Raw genomic sequence first — 21,835 nt, forward strand, 5'->3', positions numbered from 1 at the left:
CTTTAGCTTTTTAAGTGATGAATAGTTGGCGTCAGATCAAAGACAAGCCCTGTGGTTTTCTGGCTGCCCCAGAAGGGCGGTGCAGCTGGCGGGCGTCCCAGCTGCCTGGTGATAGGCATGTGGAAGAGATACCAAGCTCACAGGTCACTGTGTGTGTGTGTTCATGTGCGTGTGTTTTTCAGGCCAACAGCAGGCTGAAGCAGATTGAGAAGGAATATACTCAGAAGCTTGCCAAATCTTCCCAGGTAAGCATCAAGAAAAGAAACAAAACAAAGTAAAACTAAAACATGAAGCAGAAATGAAACTAACACATCAAAGCCTTTATGCTTCAGATTTGAATTTACTTTGCAGTTTTCATGGGTCAGTATCACATTTTGATGAGTTAATAAATAAGTAAAATGTACTTTTAATATTTTAGTCCTATTAAAACTCAAGACAAAGTAGGCATATTGAGCTATTTGAACTAGCACATTCTCTCTCTCTCTCTCTCTCTCTCTCTCTCTCTCTCTCTCTCTCTCTCTCTCTCTCTCTCTCTCTCATATACTCTGATGTTGTAAAACCAGCCTGTACACTTGAACAAGCCCAGGCTGAAGTCATTTCACAAGCACAGGAGATACACACCTACATTTGTGATGTAAGCAGGTTGATACCATCTGTGCTTTTTTGCAATATTCCATTTCACTGCACCTAAGGGCTACTTGACAGCATAATTCAAAATGACAACTCTAGGTTAAAACAGCAGTTCAACTATGAATCCTTTGGAGAAAAATAAAAGAATTATGAGTTTCTCTATCCATTCTTACTGTGTGCTATACTTTTAGTATAAGATCCAAATACTGAATGAATACTTGTCTCTACTTGAATTATAACTAGTTATAAGTAGTTATAATGTTATTCAATGCTATCATTTAGGGAATCCCAAGCATTCTTTAGTTGTATGATTGATTTTAGAACAAATAAGTCCTACTTATCTTCACTTTGCAGATGGAGAAATTAAGCCATTTGGTTTTGTAGGCTTCATATGTTGTACTTTTTAAATCAGCTTGTCTTGGTATCTCTCCATGAATGCAGTGTTATATGGTAGTAAATTGAGGTACCAAGTAGTAGGACTGGCAACAATACGACAACAAATTGGTAGTATCTAATGCTTATGACCTCTAACTGCTGATACGGTCAGTCTTTACTGACGGTACTCAGGTTGCAAACCCTTACTGGCCCCATTTTTCCAGTTAAGAAAACTGAGACTTAGATGGGCTGGGGATATAGCCTAGTGGCAAGAGTACATGAGGCCCTGGGTTCAATTCCCCAGCACCACATATACAGAAAAAAACGGCCAGAAGTGGCGCTGTGGCTCAAGTGGCAGAGTGCTAGCCTTGAGCAAAAAGAAGCCAGGGACAGTGCTCAGGCCCTGAGTCCAAGCCCCAGGACTGGCCAAAAAGAAAAAAAAAGAAAAGAAAAGAAAACTGAGACTCAGAGAGACAAAATCCTGTGAATGAGTAAAGTGACTCAGCCAGGACTCAGCCTGGATCTGCTCTGACTCCAATGTGGTGATCCTGAGTCTTAGCCCAAGCCTGACCACACCCCTTACATGTTTAATATGGTAATACTTCATTGGCATTTATCATGAAATGTCTTCAAATCTATAATAATTTCTAAAATTTTTGTATTATATGATTCTCATCCCGTTAGGAAAGCACAGAATCTTTAAGAAAAGAGTCATACATGTTTATTCAAGAGAGGATGATAATGTCCTGATTACCATGATTCCAGCTCATCCTAAAGGAAAAAGTATGAAGAAATGTCCTTTACAGTTCACTGAAAAAGATTCTTCCTATCAACAAGAATTATTGAGGGGTGAGAGGAGGTAGTACTGGAGTTTGAACTCGGGGTCTTGCACTTGCTGAGCAAGTGCTCTTACCACTTGCGCTATGCCCCAGCCTAAAAGAAATCTCACTATTCCAAAATCCCTGGCTGGCATACATCTGCGTCCTGCTTATTTTGCTTTATGTTAAACAGAAGAGGCAGATTGAGAGTGAGATGTAAGATAGCTAACAAAAATGCTTAAGTAATGAGAGTGTAAACAGGAATACTTAAGTTTATCTAAAGGAATGTATGAAGAAGCCTGATTATATGGCATTAAAGCAAATTAAATGTAAGTTAATATGGAAGAAAGTCTAAGCTTTCTACAGACCTAGATTTGAGGCCAGTCCTACCATTATGTGTCCTTGAGTGAGCTTACCTGCCCTCTTTGGAATTCAGACTTCTTATGTGTCAAAGGTGAAAGCATTACTTACCTAATGAGATTGTTTTAACTATGAAGTAGAACAATGACAAAAACGCACTGTCTCATCCATATTAAAGAGTTTCATAACTGTAAACAATTTTGTAGTAGTATGTAATAGAGAAAGGGAAGAAAATGTAAAAGGTCTGGAAAGAAGGAAGAATTGTCGATGATGAATTAATGAGACTTGGAAACACAGAAGGACTCTGTTTTCCTTAGTAAAGACATGAAGGAGGAGATTGAAAACCCAGCCAGTAACAATTATCATGTACTGTAGCCACCATTTTATAAATGAAAGGATACTGTGATACCTAATAAGAAAAAAGATCCAGGAACCAGTGGCTCATGCCTATAATTCTAACTACTCAGGGAGGATTGTGGTTAGAAGCCAGGCAAGGGCAGGAAAATCTGTGACTCTTATCTCCAATAAACTACTCCGAAAAGGCTGGAAGTGGTGCTGTGGCTCAAGTGGTAGAGCACTAGGCATAGGGACAGCACCCAGGTCCTGTGTTCAAGCCCCAGGTCTGGCAAAAAAAAAAAAAGAAAGGAAAAAGAATCTCAGGAAGGATTTAGTAGCATAAGAAAAGATGGCCCATCCTCTCCTTAGAAGGATAACGTCATGTTTTATTTGCCCACCTCCAAATACATATAAATAGAGATGTAACTATTGACGTCTACATACGCTTGTCTACAGGCTGGTCAGTTCAGAGAAACAGATTATTTTTTTATAGAAAACAATACATTCTTATTACTTGTTCATACAAATGACACACAAATGACAGCTTCAGTTTCACCTTGAGTTTCTCTGATTCAGGCAGACAATTGAAACACATTATTTTTAAATGAACATTAAAACCCAGAAGCATGGGTTGACTTTTTCCACTTTCAAGTTCTGGTTTGCTGGAATCTCTAACTCATCAAGCTGATGAGAGTGCCAGAAGCAAAGTTGCTTAATTCTGTTTATCAGACTTTCAAATATCTCTCAAAAAAAATTAATGAGTGCATTGATGATGACTGCACTGGCATTGAAGAGAGCATCAGTTAACCTGGGAACATATTTTAAATATTTTCCTCCTTTACAGGAAGTTATATAATCTTTCAGATCTTATCAAGCCCTTAGGACTTAGTAGTGTGTGTACAACCATGGGCACCCTTGAGGCCTAGCTCCTGAGATCTTCATTATCCCTGTGGCATTTTCAGCACTGGCACTGTCTCTGGGCACACTCCCAGATGACACCTCCATTGAATCACATATTTGTTCCTTTCATTTCAGTATCATGTATTAACCTTACCTTTCAGTTTCAATGCAGATTCCCCACTCAGCTCAGTCAACTGATGGCCATTTTAAAAAAAAATAAGAGAGAGAGATTTTGCAAGAATATGCATATGGAAAATGTGAAGAGGACCACATGTTGCCTACCAAGCCCACCCAGTGCTAGGGGCCAGCTCCCTTTCTCTTGTTTGATGCAGATTAGCACCCATAGGCACAGGTGCCACTTGTCCCACCCTTCCAGATCTTGTCACTCTCTGGGGAGTAGCCAGAAAACAGGGCACAGCAAGGGGCCACTCCTTTCTGTGTGTGTCAGGAACTCCAGTACTTGCCTGTCTTTCCTAAGTATGCTTGTCTGGTTTGTTACATTTCACAGAAAAGTTTTAGAAAATAATATCTCAAACTATACCACAGTCTGAAAAATAAAAGAATGAATCAAAGATTAAATTTAGCCTCTGTTTGGAATTCTTTTGTTTTAAGGCCTTAAATAAGACCTCTAATGTTTATGCATGTGTTCTTCCATGAGTTAAGTTGCTCCCGTTATCAGCCCAAAATAACTCCTGTTTGCCAGTATACTAATTTTTAATATCTATATGAAATGTTCTAATCCATTTCTTTCTCTGAAGCTAGCACATGGTAAACATTTTAGAGTAGTAGCATTGTCCTCTTATATTTTAAAACAAATCAATCAAAATTCAATCAAAATTGTAGGGTTTAGGGCTGGGGATATGGCCTAGTGGCAAGAGTGCCTGCCTCATATACATGAGGCCCTGGGTTCGATTCCCCAGCACCACATATGCAGAAAATGGCCAGAAGTGGTGCTGTGGCTCAAGTGGCAGAGTGCTAGCTTTGAGCAAAAAGAAGCCAGGGACAGTGCTCAGGCCCTGAGTCCAAGCCCCAGGACTGGCCAAAAACAAACAAACAAAAAAAAATTGTAGGGTTTAGTTATGATACAATCATAAGACATACAATGTATTTGCTTCCATTTTCTTCAGACACATTTTAATGATATTATTCTATGGAAAAGCTAGATTATCTCAATACTATTTACCAGATGATTTTTTTCTTATTTCCCATCATTATAGTTCTACTGCTTAACTTTGTATAAAGCGTTAGTTACATGCATTGAACAGAGGTGAAAACAGTCCATTTGCTTATCTAGTTCTACAACTAGCAGACCTAAAGATCATGCCTTGTCCCTTCCATAAAGCATGTACATTAATCTGATCATTCTGATTAATTCTCAGTTGTAAAGTACACAAATATTAAATCTGATTCTTAAAAATCATGCTTCTGCTCTACATCATCAACTATCAGTCTGTCAACCAATTTGTCTAGCCAGAATGTTTCACCTCAAGTGTTTTGACATTCTCTCCCTTGTGTCACCTTCATAAGTTCTGAAAAAAGCTTTCCAAATAGAATCTCATTATTTCTCCTACAAGATTGATTCTAAATTTCAGTTTAATCTAAAGAAATGGGATTCTTTCTTATTCCCAGGTCTACTGCTGGCTCTATAATTGGGAGTTGTTAATTCTGTCCCTCAGTTTTTGATACTTACTATAAGAACTGAACCTTTCCTGTTTCACAGAAGTGCTAGGAAAGCTTAATTGAGTGGATGCCACAAAGGAAGCAACATGTAGACAATAGATGAAAACTATCTCGATAAATAAATTCCTGCACACTGTAGGTAGCAGAAGATTCTTGTTTGCGTTTAATAATATTAGCATAAGGCTATTACACATTTTATCATTTCGCAGTTACCCTAATATTTGATTGTTTTTCAGTTCTAAACTTGGTTACAGTGAGTTTGAACACTTCTAAAAATATTCTGTGTAATGCTATTATTTGTGTCAATAGAAACAACTAGTGTTTCTATCAGACTGGGTTTCTGATGACTATGAAGTGTCTATTATTTTATAATGCTGTGACCTGGTTCTGCTACCAAATAATCGGGGCAAAAAGTAAGCTGACTCCCCTCTCAGCACCAGTAGAATTATATTCTAATAGTGTTTCTTATATTAGAAGAAACAACTGTTTCCTGCTTTCAAAAAGTCATCACAATTGAATTTGAAAGGAAATGGATACATCCAAAGCAAAGGAACAGGAAAGCTCTCTGTAGACCCATTAAATATCAGAGATCCGCCTTCACATGTTTATTAGAGAAGTTGGAGGGAACTCTGTCCAGGAAAGAACGAGTTTTCAAATGTAGACAGTTCTCCTGGAGTCTCTGAAATGGCAAGATGCAAACCAAAATAAACTGTCATGAATATGTAGCAGTTAGGAAGAAAACAACTTATTTGGAAGTATAAACTTCCCTTCAATACCCAAATCTTGTTGAAAAGTCAAATGCACTTGTTAGAGGAATGGCTTAGGGCAATGCTGAATCTGTGGGCTTCACATCTTGCCTGTTTCCTTAGTTGGAAGTCATCTTCAACCATGTGAAATGTCTGACCTCTCTCTGTGCCTCTGTTTCTTCACTTATGAAAGAAAGGTGCTAACACTTGTCTCACAATAATAAGTGACATAGAACTCGGAGCGCTTAGCACAGTACACAAACATTTGTGGATACTCACTCAGAAGTTACTGTATAGAATTAGGTGACCATGAAAATAACCTCTGTTATTTTGGTTGTTAGAGTTCAAAGACTTAGGAAAGGCATAATAGCTTTTCTCACTGTAATAAGTATATTTCTCAGCAAAATCTGATGCTTTTCATATTTTTGAGATCACAGATGTTCTTCTGATGAGTAAATATTGAGGAATGTTATAGTGGAAATGTCTTCCAAATACACTTGGTTTAGCAGTTGTTCACCATTCACAATTTTATTATAGTCTTTTATTGTGTGGAATTTCATGCATTATAATGTATGATATGTTAATTGAAAATGTTTAGTTTGTGGGATAGAGTTTTGCCAAATCCATTCTTTTGTTAAGCATAAATACATATAAAATAGATGCCTCTCACAGAAGAATTTGAAGTTATAGCATGCTGTTTTCATTTTAGATCATAGCAGAACTTCAGACAACCATTTCCTCCCTGAAAGAAGAGAGCAGCCGGCAGCAGCTTGCTGCAGAAAGGCGGCTCCAGGATCTTGTACAAAAGTTTGAAGATGAGAAGAAGCAGCTGATTAGAGATAATGACCGAGCAATCAAGGTAATCTGAAGACTTCAGTAACCAGTGGTACCAGCTGCTTTAATGTAATTAAAAGGAGGCTGAAATCCCAGCAGTGGGCAGATGAATGCAGGTATCTGGCTTGCTCACACAGCCTGCAGTAATTCCATTCACTGGATTCTACCTTTGATGTATCCAGTGACTCAGGCTGACTTCCCTCTAAGAGATTGCATGCCAGCATAAAAAGTCATTTTTGGCAAGCTCAGTCCATTCACATTGGACAAATATTTTAAAAATACTTTGTCCTTTCTCTTGAAAACCACTTTGGGATTGTCTCTTGAAATTAGAATGACTGTTTCAGTCCAGTACTACTGCCTAGCACATTCAGAAGTCAGCCTCCAATTTACAGTCTGTTCTTTACCCACATCCTTTCATTATGTATTCGCATAATGAGAAATAACCTGTTTGTTCCAGGCCTGGAATGCCAGCATTTGATGTGCTTTGACACAGTACAGGGTCTATTGTTGTTACTGAGAATCAAGGTTGTCTCTAAATGACTTCTGAGAATCATACCTTAATAGCAACAGAAAATTCCCCGGATGTGATTCTTTAGGTGATAGGCAGTTAGATCTCAAAGTCGTTTTTTCTTGGCTTCATAGCAGTGGATATTATTGTAAGTGTCTGCATCATGCTGTGTTTAATCTGTGAGGATAAGCATCTGGAAACCTTTAAAAATAAGGCTTAAAAGAGAACAAAAAATTTAAAAGAATTCCCAGCAAAAGATGATTTTTCAGTGACTTTGTTGTAACAATACTTAAAGCATGTAGTCATACAGAGCAAAGAAAAATAAGTTCTATATGTGGAGGTATATATTTCTATATATCCTTTAAGCCTGGCTAGTATTGAATAGCATAAAAAGCCTTCAGAGATGGAAACCTTTGAGGCCAGCACATCAGCCTCCTCAGTTTACAGGTGAGGATGTAGGATTTTGCTCATCACATTTCTTCTGTTTATTTATACCTGTGTGCTTTTTTTCCCTACATGTGTTTGGAGACCAAAACCCAGTTTATTTTTCATATTCTGGTGATTTTAAAATACCTTTCAAAGGTTTTTTTTCACTCACAAATTCCCACTTTTCTCTCATACAGACATCAACAAGTTGTAGAGTTTGTTTAAATTGTTCTGGCTATATAAAAGTTTCATTTTAAGTGAATTTCTTTTCCACTCACAAATACCAAGTGTGAGTCATTTTGAAATTTTAAATAAACAATTGAATCTTCCTGTATAAGCAAAAGGAAAAAACATGAATTAAGTTGCCCCTAACAACATTCTAGAGTTGTTTTGTGATGATTTTTAATCATAAAATAATTATAGTTAATGTAATTGCTATTTGAGCATTTTTCTTTTTTATCTGAGATTAGGACTTGAACTTAGTACCTGATGCTTTTGCTCATTGACTAGCTCACTTTACCAACTAAGCCAAGCCTCCAACCCCTTAATTTTTTTATTCTTACAGTTTTAACCCACTTACCTGTTAAAAGGAGAAAACATTTTGATACTAATTTCAAACACAGCTCCAAATCACAAAAACTGAATTTTAAGATGGTAGTGTTTTAACAATACATGTGCACCAGATGTGACTTGAAAATAATTAAAATTATAGTTAGTATATAGTTGTTTTGATTCACTCATTTATTTTAGTATAGAGAATGAAGTATTTTTCCTTTACTAATGCACATCAACCTTGCTAAAAAAAATAATAATTACCATTATTATTATTAGCACTCATACCATTGGCTCTTTTTTCCAGGATGCATCAAATATATTAATAGAGGAGTTGGGGATTTAGCTCAGGGAAGAGTTCTTACCTGGCAAGTATAAGGGCCTGAGTTCAGTCCTCAGCACCATGAGGGAAAAAAGGCTAAAACATATAAATGGAAATAGCAGGTGATATTTGTTCAGCATGTAGTATAGTTTTGCTAGACTGTCTACTAAACATCTCATCCATGTCATATTCCATTACTGTATTTAAACCTAACCTCACAATATTTTTTTCACCTCAAACTTTGGAAACTCATCCTGTGAAACTATAAAATTAGCAAATGTCTTGAAATCTATATATGAAAGATAAATGACCTCTAATTTCAAACTCTCATTTATTCATGTGATACTTAATCTTTTTTTAAAAAGTAAAAAATAAGTAGATCTGAAAATACAGTAATCTTATACCCTCCTTTAAAAAATAGAAGTTCCTTTTAATTTACAATCCACAGTCCAGTTTCAAAATGTCATTTAACTGTCTTGGTCATGGGTATTTCCAAGATGAGAGTTTTCTTCACTCACATAGGTTTTGACTGTCAGAAAACCCAGGCTCTTATTTACTGAAAGAGGTTAGTCTGGCTGGTGTTGGTATATTCCTTCCAGTGTTCTTCCTCATCTTTGCTTCTGGACTATTTCCTCTGGCTTACCATCTTTCTCTTTATTAAGAGCTGCTGCTATTGAACAAGGTTTGGAAGCAAGAGTCAGAGCAGTTCTTTAATCTTATTTGATCCAAATATGATACATGTCTCTTCCTTTGTCGTCTGTGGTAAACCCAAACTTAGAGATTTTTCTTTGTGAGCTTTTTTGGGAGATCTGCTGCTTCTTTTTCAGTTAATCACTTCTCAGGCCACAACTGGGCTTTCCCTTCCATTACTCCAGTACAACTTGCTGTGGCTTTTTAACCTTCTCTCCTGCCTTCCTGCCTTCCTGCCTGCCATTTCCCCACCTTGGCCTCTTCTACCCTATTGGTAGTCTTTATGTGGAAGGCATTTCCATTACAAAGATTAACTGGCCCAAGGCCATACCATCTAACAACTGATAGAGCCAAGTTTCAGTCATTTTCTTACTTGAGAGCCTAAATGACTTAAGTAAGGCAGCATACCTTCAGTATCCTACATTGTATCTAATAAAAATAAATCAAACAACTAAGGACCCAAATGAACCTAGAGATGGTCATTCTATCCTCCCATCTGTCTGAATTTTTGCCACAAAATTGTTTGATTTGTACATTCCTATTATATATGAGTGTTTTTTGTATGTATGTATAGGCGCATGGATAGACAGACACTCAGAGGGAGGCACAGTCACCAAGAGGCTTAGACTGAGTCAGCAGATATATCACCAGTACTGTGGAAAGGGTATGCATGCAAACTAACTGTGAAACCCTACTCTACCTCCACTTTCAGCTTGATAATGAGCTGAGTTCTTTCAAGTCATTGATCAAGAATGGAGAGCAAATCCAATACTCATTCCATCAGAACTCACAGTAATATCTGTGAGTATTAAAGCCAAGTGTTAGAAAACACTTGAGGTAGAAAGTAATTGAAGAGAGTCCACTGAAAGGCCACCAGTCTATGCAGTATAACTTGAGACATTTTGGGAGAATGATTTACCAGTCCCTGTCACTATTAACTTTCTGGGGAGACCTGCCTAGCCTTTGACCCATTTTCAGAGGTGATAATACCCTGAGGTGATGGTTAAAGAGTTGGGAGTGTCCTTTAACTAGTCAAAAAGATGCTCAACCTGGCACCCACAGAAATATCCTTTATGCAACTATTCTTTGAACTCCTCTTCTGTGCCAGGCACCTGTAACACCAGCATTCTCTAACACCTTTATGTATCTTTCACTGTGGTTAATAAACTGGGAACTGTGATCTACTGAAAATGTCAGAGAACAATGTTTAAGCATAGTGAAAAGATTCACAAGACATGATTCCATGAAGCTATGGGGTAAAAGACATGTACATATGGACTTATACTGTTTTTCAAGTAAGAGTGCATATCAAGAGGGAAAATATGGCCCTAATCATATCTGAATTGTACTAGTAGATATCTTAGTACAGATATTTTTGTGGCTTTCCTTATTGTACATATGTGTGTGTGTAAATTATAACATCACTGTTATCCCCAGTGTAGTTTTTTTTTGTCTTTTACCTGTAGATTTATAGGCACATTCTAATTACCACAAATAAGGGAAACTGTTTCTTTGGGTCTGGCTTACTTCACTTAATATAATTTTTCCCCTACTTATTTTAGCTCATTCGTACATCTAAAATAAATTTTATAAAGAGAATTATATGTGCTGCATACTAAAACACCCCAAAACTTGGTGGCATAGGGGGCAGCAGCTATGTTATATTATGCTTATAATTCTTCTTTTAAATCTTTATTGAAAAGGTGATGGGGGGGGTGGTTACAGTTAAGTAAGTAAGATAAAAAGTGCATTTGTTTTTCAACACTGTTACCCCATCCCTCATTTTCATGCTTACAATTCTTGAGATCCAAATCTAGGTCAGAGTATGCATTGCCTGGGGGTCCTCATGGGTTCCCTCCAGGAGGAAGTTTGACTGGGGCAGGAATGTCAGATGGTTTCGGGTCCTCTCCATGTGGCCCTGCTAACACAGTAATGAGATGTTTCACATGAGGGCTGATGTGAAAGACAGAGTACTCGTGATGAAGGCAAGACCCTGCACTCCTCCTGAAGCTGCCCTAGAAAGAATCAGTCTCTCTCATCTTTTTCTTTCTCTCTCTCTTTTAATACCCAATATAATATTACTATTAGGGGCCTCTTGTATCTACTGTTTCTGGACAATCTCTTCCCTTCATACAAACTTCCATATGAATGAATTTTGAATTTTTACCTTTTTTTTCCTAAGTTCTCAACCAACATTTATAACTACTGCTGAACATTTTTTTTTTAACCAGGATGGTCTATAGATGGCTCAAACTAGACATCTCAGAGACTAGATTATCTCCCTACTGCGCCTGTCCTAGCTCCAGTCTGTTCTTCTTATTGTTATTATTGTACTGGATGCCTGGATGGTGGTACATCCCAGCACTCAGGCGGGAGGATTCAGAGTTCCAGACACTGTCTCGTGTGTGTGTGTGTGTGTGTGTGTGTGTGTGTGTGTGTGTGTGTGTGTGTGTGTGTGTGTGTGTGTGTGTGTGTGATTAAAAGCAGGTATGACGGGGCTGGGGATATAGCCTAGTGGCAAGAGTGCCTGCCTCGGATACACGAGGTCCTAGGTTCGATTCCCCAGCACCACATATACAGAAAACGGCCAGAAGCTGCGCTGTGGCTCAAGTGGCAGAGTGCTAGCCTTGAGCGGGAAGAAGCCAGGGACAGTGCTCAGGCCCTGAGTCCAAGGCCCAGGACTGGCCAAAAAAAAAAAAAAAGAATAAAAAAAACAGGTATGAGGGGCTAAATAAAATCTCTTTGGGGTGGTTCTTTTTTATATGTGTGTGCTGATACTGGGACTTGAACACAGGACTTGGCATTCTTTTGGCTTATTCACTCATGATTGACCTTCTACCACTTAAGCCATACCTCTACTTCCTAGGGATTTTTCTGTTTCTGTATATATTTGCCAGTCCTAGAGCTTGAAATCAGGACTTGGGCACTGTCCCTGAGCTTATTTTGCTCAAGGCTAGCACCGTACCACTTGAACTACGGTTCTACTTCTAGTGTTTTGGTAGTTTGTTGGAGATAAAAGTCTCAGGGACATTCCTGCCTGGGCTGGCTTCAAGCCATGATCCTCAAATCTCAGCCTCTTGAATAGCTAGGATGACAAGGGATACCGGTGCCAGTTGGTTGTTCATTTTAAGAGTGCAAAGGAATTGCTAAACCAAGCCATTTAGAACTACTGTGTAAATGTTGCCTCCTCTCCACCATCAGCTTCTAGTCTTTGACAGAGATGGCATGCTTACTTTGACAGCAGTACCATGGAACTGTTCTCATGCTCTGTGTACAACATCTTCTGTGACAAAGCCTATTCATCAATTTAATAAAGTTATGCTTCACTGTAATACAGATCATAGTCCCTCATCCAAATCCTTGCGGTTGGATGCATTTTGCAAGTTGGAGTCTGCATAGCCAATCATCTGCCTTCTGTGGGTATGAGAGACAAAATACTGTCCCCAGTCACATTCATAGACAGTGACATGTATGAATATCCCCCCAAAATAGGACAAATAAGAGGTGAAAATACCTTATATTATCATTCATATTTCGTTGCCAAACAAGCTAACCCACACATTTGGAAAATAATTTATGGCTTTCAGAGAATGAAGACAGGACATGATAGACCTGTGATTTGATTAATTCTTTATCTCACAAACTGGACTCAAAGCTTCTCAAGAACAAGCATTTATTGAAGGCTTGTTTCAGTGGATATGCTTAGAAATATGCTGAATGAATGCAATATTAACCCACAGACCAAGCCTCTGATAATGAATTATGGGAAGTTTTATTTGTGGCAGCAATTTTGTAAATATTTCTTTATGCTATAGCACACAGAGGGAACTAACCAGATCTTGTACAATGAAATATTTTTGCTTTGTTGGGTAGAATCTAATAGAATACGGCTTGATATATCTAATTTGGGAGCATACAGTGTATGGTACAGGGAAAGTGCCCACCAAAAGCTGTAAGCCAAAGTCAGTTGTCTGAATGTTAGCACTGTCCACTGAGCTCACATTAGGAATAGTTCTAATAGAGACTGTGGAACATTCTTCTGGCCTCACTACACCACCAGAGCTAAGTCCTTTCTTTTGAAGCCGGTGTATTGAAAGTTTCTCACTGTGAAGCCAGATGTCCAAGCTGAGATTTCATATCAAGGAGAAATGTTGTAAAAATTTTTGCTTGCAGGCATAGAAAAGAGATTTTAAAACACGGATGCTTCTCTCCCTTGGCCACTGACTGGAGTTCACGAGAAAAGGTCGGCTGCCAGTAGGACATCTACAAATCTGGTCTGTGTTACCAGAAGGACTTGATGCGAGGAGAGAATATTTCATAAGACTGGGCAATTCTCACTGTGCTAAAAGCTTACAGGAATCAATTTCCCAAAGAATAAAATTACAAACCTCATTGTGGGTTTTTAGTAGCATTGAGAAACAGAATTCTCAATGGCTAGCATGGAATGGCTTTGTTTGGGACCTGTTCATTATTTAAGTCTTGTCTCCCCTGCATGCATGTCCTAAAGGCATAGAAGAAAGTGGCATTTTCTTTGTGTCCTCCTATATTAGAATTAATAATGCTAAGAATAGAAATGCATATCCATCCCACCCAAGAAGGCTTGCCTGCTAACTCAGAAGGGAAGACAGAGCCATTCAGTATAGGAGGATAAAGCATAAGTGCCATTTTCCAGGAAGAATGCTCTGGAAGATAAGATTGGATACACTGTGACAGTGGGTTCTGACCTTGCTTGGTAGAGTAAGGAGAAACAATAATAAATGAGCAGAGAAAAAAATGAACAGTTCTCTCTCAAAAATATGTACCTCATACCTTTCCTTGCCATTCTCTAGAAAGATTTTATTTCAAAACTAGTTTAAAGGGCTGGGGATATAGCCTAGTGGCAAGAGTGCCTGCCTCGGATACAAGAGGCCCTAGGTTCGATTCCCCAGCACCACATATACAGAAAAACGGCCAGAAGCGGCGCTGTGGCTCAAGTGGCAGAGTGCTAGCCTTGAGCGGGAAGAAGCCAGGGACAGTGCTCCAGGCCCTGAGTCCAAGGCCCAGGACTGGCCAAAAAAAAAAAAAAAAAAAAAAAAAACTAGTTTAAAAATGCTTTATTCACTGAATAAAATACTTAAAGTGCTAGGGAAACTATGTTTAGCCTCGATACATCGCCTCAAGTCACAGTTTAGTGAGTAAATGCATGAGCATGTCCAAGTAATGAAAAGAGTACAGACTCAGATTCCCCTTCACCAATGGCTGAGAAAATTGTGCTCTTTGGAACTAAGCAAGTGACTTATTGTTGCATGACCCCCAAAAGAAACTACTTTGGTTGGTGAACCACTTGGGCATGCCTGGATTATTTATATTTTTAACATTTAAAAATTCAATAAATATTTGGAAAATTTTAAACTTTAATACCTGAGATATATCTAAGATAGTTCAAAGGGAGTCTAACAGAATGCTTGATGAAATATATATATATATATATATATATATATATATATATATATAAAACCCAACATCAAAATTACCAAATAAAGATCATGCATTTACTACCTACATGTGTTACATGTTTACAATGTTTACATATGCATGTATATTTAGAAGCACTGGGTTATATAGAGTCCTATTTAGTAGAAGACTTGAAATGATTGGAAAGCTAATTTTATAAAACAACTTTATGCTCATGACCTAATTAGCTGTTTAATTAGCTTAATTAGCTCATCTCTCTAACCGTCTGAGCTTCTGTTCAACCTCTGATACCTCTTTTTACCTTTTACCTTTCAACCTTTTTCAACATTCACCAATGTTGAAATTTATACCTCTTCATAATAACTACCAGGATATTATCTTCTGTTTCCCAGGATTTATTCCTGGAAGAATTTCGTACCTTGATCATTTTAATGCCTCTGCCCTCAACTTCTTCTGGAGTCAATCTGGGTGAGCTGTTGCATTGGCAAGAATTCTGCAACAGGTACCTCCAGGAAATACATACACTGCACTAAAAATCCTTATTTTTTAGGGACAGTTATTAAATATTAACCAGTGCACCATGGCTACAGCAGTTCTCTGTGGCCCAGTTCCTGATGAAGCACCATTTTCAGTCCTCAGGATTGTGGTGGTGTGGTGTTCAACCTTACCATCATAAGACATATTTGGTTGTGCAAAAGGATAGACCTATGCCATTCTCCCTCTTATAGTTCTTAATAGCCTCTTACTCTTTTTTTTTCTAATGTATATCTAATTCAATTCTTACATTCATTCCCAGCATCCCTTTTGTAATCGACATAATACAGGAAGTCTGCGAAGTAGCCTATTATCTCTTCTCCAGATTCAACAATGTCTTTCTTATAATATCATCCAATTTTATGGATCCTTTAACTACATTGACCAACAGGGATTGTGAGATATTTTCTGTTAATGTCCATGTAGTAAAAATTGTAGGCCAGGTGCTGATGGTTCATGTATATAATCCTAGTTAATTGGAAGGCAGAGAAAAACCTTGGTTTGAGGGCAGCCTGGGCAGAAAAAAAAATTGCAAGATTACTTCTCAACAAAATAGTGATGCTCACCTGTTTTCTTAGCTACTAGAAAGAAGCTTTTGATGGATTTCACTCCAGCAAACGCCTAGGTAGGAAGTGATACCCTAACTCAAATTAACCAACAAAAATCAGAACTGAAGGCCTGGTTCAGCAGTAAATATTCCAAATTAGCAAGCACAAGGTCCTAAGTTCAAATCCCAGTACCCAAATTTTAGGCTTTATAAGCCATACTATTTCCATTACATCTATCCAGTTCTTGCTTTGTGGTAACAAAGTGGCCATAAATAATAGGTCAATAAAGTGGTATGACTATGTTCCAATAAAACTTGATTTAAAAGAAAACATGCTGGGTTTGGTCTGATGGGCATAGTTTGCAAACCCTTGATCTAGAAACTCTTTTTGTTCTTGTCTTAAAATTTACTTCCTTTTTCTGCTAAGCCCTTTTTCCTTCTGGTGGATATTCCTTGTTTCTATATCCTGGCCTTTTTCTCCTCCTTTTCCTTTCTATGGTGGGTTCACAGTCTCCTCTGTGACTTCAGCTGTCACCTCTATATAGATAATGCCCAGAAGCCACAGCCTAATTCCTGGTTGGGTCCTATATCTTACATTGCCCATAAATCATCTTCCTTGGGAGGATGTACTACTATTTCCAAGTCAGTAACTACAACATTGAAATATTATCTGCCCTTCGAAATTGGCTCTTCCTTCCAGTCTATCAGAGTTACCCTGGTCTTCTGTTTCCTGTTAGAATGTTTGAGTTCATCTTTGTCCCTTTCTTTCTTTCTTTCATGCCAATTTATCTCGTCTATCACCAGAGTTCTTGAATGTATTTCTTGTTCCTCTGATATGACCCTGTTCAGAGCCTTTCTCAACTTGTGATTGATTTAAAACAGCCTTCTCTCAGCTAATGTCCCTGCCAAAACTTTCAGTTCCATTCCAGTATGAAGAACTCTGCCAAAGGATTCTTAAATCATTGTGATTTCCCTGCCTTACAAAGAGTGCTTAGAAATCAATCAGAAAAAAAACTAAGAACCCTGAGGACCAAAAAAGCAAATGATGTGAACATTGAGTTCAGACAAAATACTAATGTTCAACAAACATGGGAATTATGCTCATTCTTACTCATAACTAAAAGGACTAAGTTGGACATGATAATGCATACCTATAATCCCAGTATGTGGGGTGGGTGGCCAGAGAATCATGAGTTCCGGTCCAGCCTGGGTTACCCAACAAGAACCTACATCTATATCATGAAGAGAGATGCAGCACAGGAGTGGAGGGGAAGCAAAAGGAGGGGAGGAGAACAGAGGAGGAGAAAAAGAAAGAGAACAGAGAGGGAAAATGAGAGGGGGGAGAAAAAAATGGAATCAAAAGTACTGGCACAAATTTAGAACTTGGAGAACACACAAGTGAAAGGAAAGCACACAGCCACAGGCAGCATCATTGCGTGAAAGACAAACCAGTTCAGCCTCTTTGGAGGGCAGCGTGGTCATTTCTACCAACATCTTAAACACACAGACCTTTTGGCTAGCAGCTCTACTGCTAGAAGTTTCTCCCAGGCTGTACTTGCAAGTATGCATCACACCTTGCTGCATTTCTTAAGCAAAAAGCTGGGCAAAAACAATTATGATCCAGCCACACAATGGAATATTTCAAGGCTATTTACAAAGAATGGAGTCAAGCTCTGTGTGTGGCATGATTGACAGTAGGTAGTGAATGAAGAGTGTTGAATGTCATATACATTTATATTTTCCTGATGAAGTCTCAAAATATGTAATAGTTATTTGTGGAGCTGTGTTTTTTTCATTTTATCTTCTGATGATTTTTAAAATTTTCTTTTAATTTAATTTTATTGTCAAGGTGTTATACAGAGGGATTACAGTTACATATGTAAGGTAGTGAGTACATTTCTGATGATGTTTTAATTTCCTAATTTACAGAAGTTAATTAGAGCATTGCCTATAAGCCTCTTCTGTCTGGCTGTCAGAGCCATCCAGACTTCCCACTGTCCTTTGACTTAACATCCTTTTGTACTCAAGTAGGTCTTCTCACTTCCATGATCATGTTTTGGGTTCCTTCTGCCTGCTTTCCTCCTATGACTTTCTCCTATTGCAGCTTCTTTCACCTCTCAGAATGTCAGGAACTATCACAGCTATGTCAAGGTCCCGTTGACCTCCTCTATGAAGCTCTTCCTGCTTCATAAAGACCTATTATTAGTGCTTAAAAACCTTATGTTTTGTGTCTCATACTTCTGTTTTCTACACCGCAGTGGGAACTAAAGTAGTTTATTTAAAGAATATAATCCGTAGGTATCAAACATTTTAGTATTTACCTATGACTGATTGTTTTAAAGGCAGATTTTTACACATATCCACCAAGCTTGGTGTTAAAGAAAGTTGGGACTCCACAACCTCCTTCTCCAAATCTGTGTTAAATACTTAAACCTTTGGGTTTGCAGACTCCTCTTTTAAGATGCAGGCATCCTTGAAGTGTTAACATATTAAAGTAATTTGTGCTGTAATGTGAAACTCATCAGAGACTTTTCTTCCTAACAATTAGATGAGATCATCTCACTTGAAGCACTAGGAAGAAGACGGATAGGGGTAATTTGGCAACCTGAGGCATGTAGCATGAAAGTGGCTTCCTGGAAGGGGCAGCTCCAGGCATCAGGAGAGGTGGTATACTGAAAGGCAGAGGAGGCTAGATTGGTGGGGAAGGAAGAACCCCTGGAACAAACTGGGCTGAGTTCACCAGCCTATGGGTAGACTTTGTTCCAGATCATCTTCACTGTTACTGATTGCAGAACTATGTTGTATATGAGCCTATGTTTATATGTATAGGTAGGTATAGGTAGACATATATGAATGCTTTTTAAAAAGGAAATGAAATGCATGTGTGTTGTATTTTTCCAGAAAATGATTGAATATACTTATATGTTTAAGTTTTACCCTTTCTAAAAAAAAAGAAAAAAAAAAGAACAAAGAATGAGAAGTGGTGTTGTGGCTCAAAGTGGTACCAGCCTTGAGCCAAAGAGCTCAGGGACAGTGCCTAGGTCCTGAGTTCAAGCCCCATGACTGACAAAAAAAATGAGGGCATGAGTTAACAGTTGTATTATCATAACTGATTCTGCATAAATGTGCCTTGTAAATCAAGGGGAACTGTTAAGACAGTTCTAGCTAATTCCATTTTACATGTATATGCAGTTATTTTTTAGGAGATTTGTTGCAGAGAAAATATATACTATAGCATGTTAAGATATATAGCTAGCTTTACTTCTAAGGAACTAAAATCATTAAGGTAATCCAATTAACATGTCAGTCATATTACAAATGTACTTTGTTTTCCAAATGTATATAATTTGGAAAAATTAATACAATACTATCTTGCCACCCAAAAAAGATCAAAATGTCATTTCCAGAGTAGTCAGTAGGAGGCTTTGCTGTCATAGTGGCAGTAGCAGCTGAAACATGAGCCTTGGAGCAGCACAGAGCTGGGGTGGTTGGTGGGTTGCAGGAATGCTTTAATGTTGGAAGCACAGAGGAAAATGTGGAATTAAAAACAAAGAAACAACCCCCATTTTTCAAGAGAGGCAGAACCCTTTTGCTTTTATGTCTCTGTCACTTGCTCCAGGATTCTTCATAAAGCCCTCTAACCACCTAAATAAATATTCATATGGCTGTTCAACGTCTCATTAATAAAACAAGATTTGGTGGTAAAAGATTTCAGAGTAACAGATGATTTGCATCTCACCCTTGTTTAACTTTAAATCTCAAGCAATTAATAAATTAGACTCAAGAGCTTTTTAAGAAGTAACATCTTACATGGACCACAAATTGCATTATTTTTATGTGTAAATAATGATGAAAGGGGAGATTGTTCCTTTGATGTCTATAAACTACACTGTAAAATATGCAGAAACATTCTTGAGTTTAGTTGAAGCCAAAACAAATAGACTAGTTCATAAAACAAGGCAGCAGCATTCTTAGAAACAAGCATTATTATTTTTTCTTTTCTTCCCAATTGCTTTTTCCATCTTTTATATTCTTGCCATTCCTAGTGGCAGATTCATTCCAAATTCAGAAGTGATGTTAGCCTGTATTTCCTCATCTGGAGAACTGAGCTCTTTTCATATTCCTCCCAGTAAACTTGGCTTCCTGTACAAAGCTTACCAGAGCTCAGTTGGACTGCCAGCTTTGATGTAGTGAGTCACTTTTGTCAGTAGTTCATCACTGCTTTAAAAACTAATTGTTTCAAATTTTAGCAAATTCTGATGTTCCTCTGAGAGATGTATTTACTTTCTATTTTTCAAGCTGGCATATCTAGTTTTGTTGTGTTTTTCAGTGCAAAATCTGTTTATAAGAATCTGACTTGAGCGTAATATTTTCTTTGGTAGTGCTAATCAACAGAACCTCTTTTTAAGTTCATGTCTACCATGAGAATGAACACTAAAGGAGCTTGAGCCTCTGTTAGATATTGCACAAGTATGTTCTTCACATCACAAGGTGGTTTATGGAACTTGATGCTATTTGCATTCATCTTTGAACCTTGGAATAGTATTACTACACTAAATAATGTAGCTACTTTGGCTTTGGAAAGCCAAAGATGTTAAACTCTGCCTACAATCCTTCTGGCATAGATAATGGATAGTCCATGTGGTAGATTTCGCCTTATTTCTGCCTTGCTGCCAGCAAGTCTACCATTTCATTTCTTGGCTTAAGGTCTTTTCATTAGAATTGGTACTGAGCGCCAATCACTTCAAATAGCAGTCTTCTCTATCAGATCCTGTGTCATATTTTGCTAGCTGGCTTTTTATTCTGCTTTTCTTCTTTCTTCCAGATGGCAATTTTCAGCTCAAGCTTACCATCTTCCAGTTCTGAAACATTGTGTTCTCCTCAGTTGTTTGTTTTTGTCAAGATTTAATGAACAGAGTATTAAATATAGTAGATTCATGTGATTTTCCCCCCTCTGATACCAGAGTTCTACTTTATTATTTCATTTATTAAAATACTTTTATGGCTGAAAAAACCCTAGAGGATTGGTCCTCTGGCCTCCTCCTCTCTCTACCTTGGTCTGTCATTTCACAAACAAAAATATTGATTCCACTTGAGGGGATATGTCTAGTCCTTGTAATGTATCTATTGTCAGCAGCAGATCTTGAACCCAGGACTTTCAAGTCTTTGATCTTCTCCTCATCCTTTGTACATTCAAATTTACATGGAAATATTCTTTTACTTTAAAATGTATGTGAATGGCTAGAATGAATGGAAAGTCCCGAGATCTACTGTGGTTCCTCATTATTCAAGTAGAATCACCCCTTTGCTCTAGAGAGGGGTTCTGCCAAGCCTCCTGTGGACTAAGAAATGTTTCTTTCAGTTGAACATTTCTTTCAAGCAAGCAATGATTGCCTCTCATACTTTTTTAAAGTTATTATTAGTTGTCCTTGAAACTAAAATATACAGGGTCAATTTAGGATACAGATCATGATTTGAAAGGCAATCTCTATAACCATTTTACCTAATTTAAAGATCATTCTAAAGGCAGGGAATGTTGGTAGTAATGGGCTCTCTTGTGATGGCTTAGATGTGGAGGCTCAGCGAAGACACTCATGACAAGGTTGATTTGCAAAAGGCCTAAGGAGGGGCTGGGGATATAGCCTAGTGGCAAGAGTGCCTGCCTCGGATACACGAGGCCCTAGGTTCGATTCCCCAGCACCACATATACAGAAAACGGCCAGAAGCAGCGCTGCGGCAGAGTGCTAGCCTTGAGCGGGAAGAAGCCAGGGACAGTGCTTAGGCCCTGAGTCCAAGGCCCAGGACAGGCCAAAAAAAAAAAATTTAAAAAAAAAAGGCCTAAGGAATTTGTTTTCTAAGAGAAAGCCAATTGTTTTCATTTTAGTTCATTATCCATTTAGTTCAAATGACTTTATCTCTCTGATGTCAGATGACCAAAGTATAAATAAAAGGGGTCACTACAGCAACGTTTTGTTTTCAGAAGAAAGCTAGCACAGTGGGCAGAAAATAGAAGTTCAGCGCTGCATTAATTTAGCAACCTGCCACGCTATTAAGTCTTCCATGAAACCACTCTTTTTCATGTTACTGCCACTTTATCTCTTAGAGGAGTCTCTTGTATGTATT

At 38.0% G+C, this 21,835-nt stretch overlaps 1 protein-coding gene across 1 annotated transcript in view; it reads left to right on the forward strand.

Annotated features, from left to right (window-relative positions):
* Cep112 (centrosomal protein 112) overlaps positions 1–21,835 on the forward strand; it is a 330,810-nt gene that overhangs the window by 247,580 nt on the left and 61,395 nt on the right. Inside the window, exons 22-23 of the mRNA XM_048367299.1 lie at positions 183–245; positions 6,555–6,706. Coding sequence (XP_048223256.1) covers positions 183–245; positions 6,555–6,706 — 215 coding nt within the window. The remainder of the gene's footprint in view (positions 1–182; positions 246–6,554; positions 6,707–21,835) is intronic.

Source organism: Perognathus longimembris, chromosome 17 (genome assembly GCF_023159225.1).
Source record: "Perognathus longimembris pacificus isolate PPM17 chromosome 17, ASM2315922v1, whole genome shotgun sequence".
In the NCBI taxonomy this organism is placed as follows: domain Eukaryota; kingdom Metazoa; phylum Chordata; class Mammalia; order Rodentia; family Heteromyidae; genus Perognathus; species Perognathus longimembris.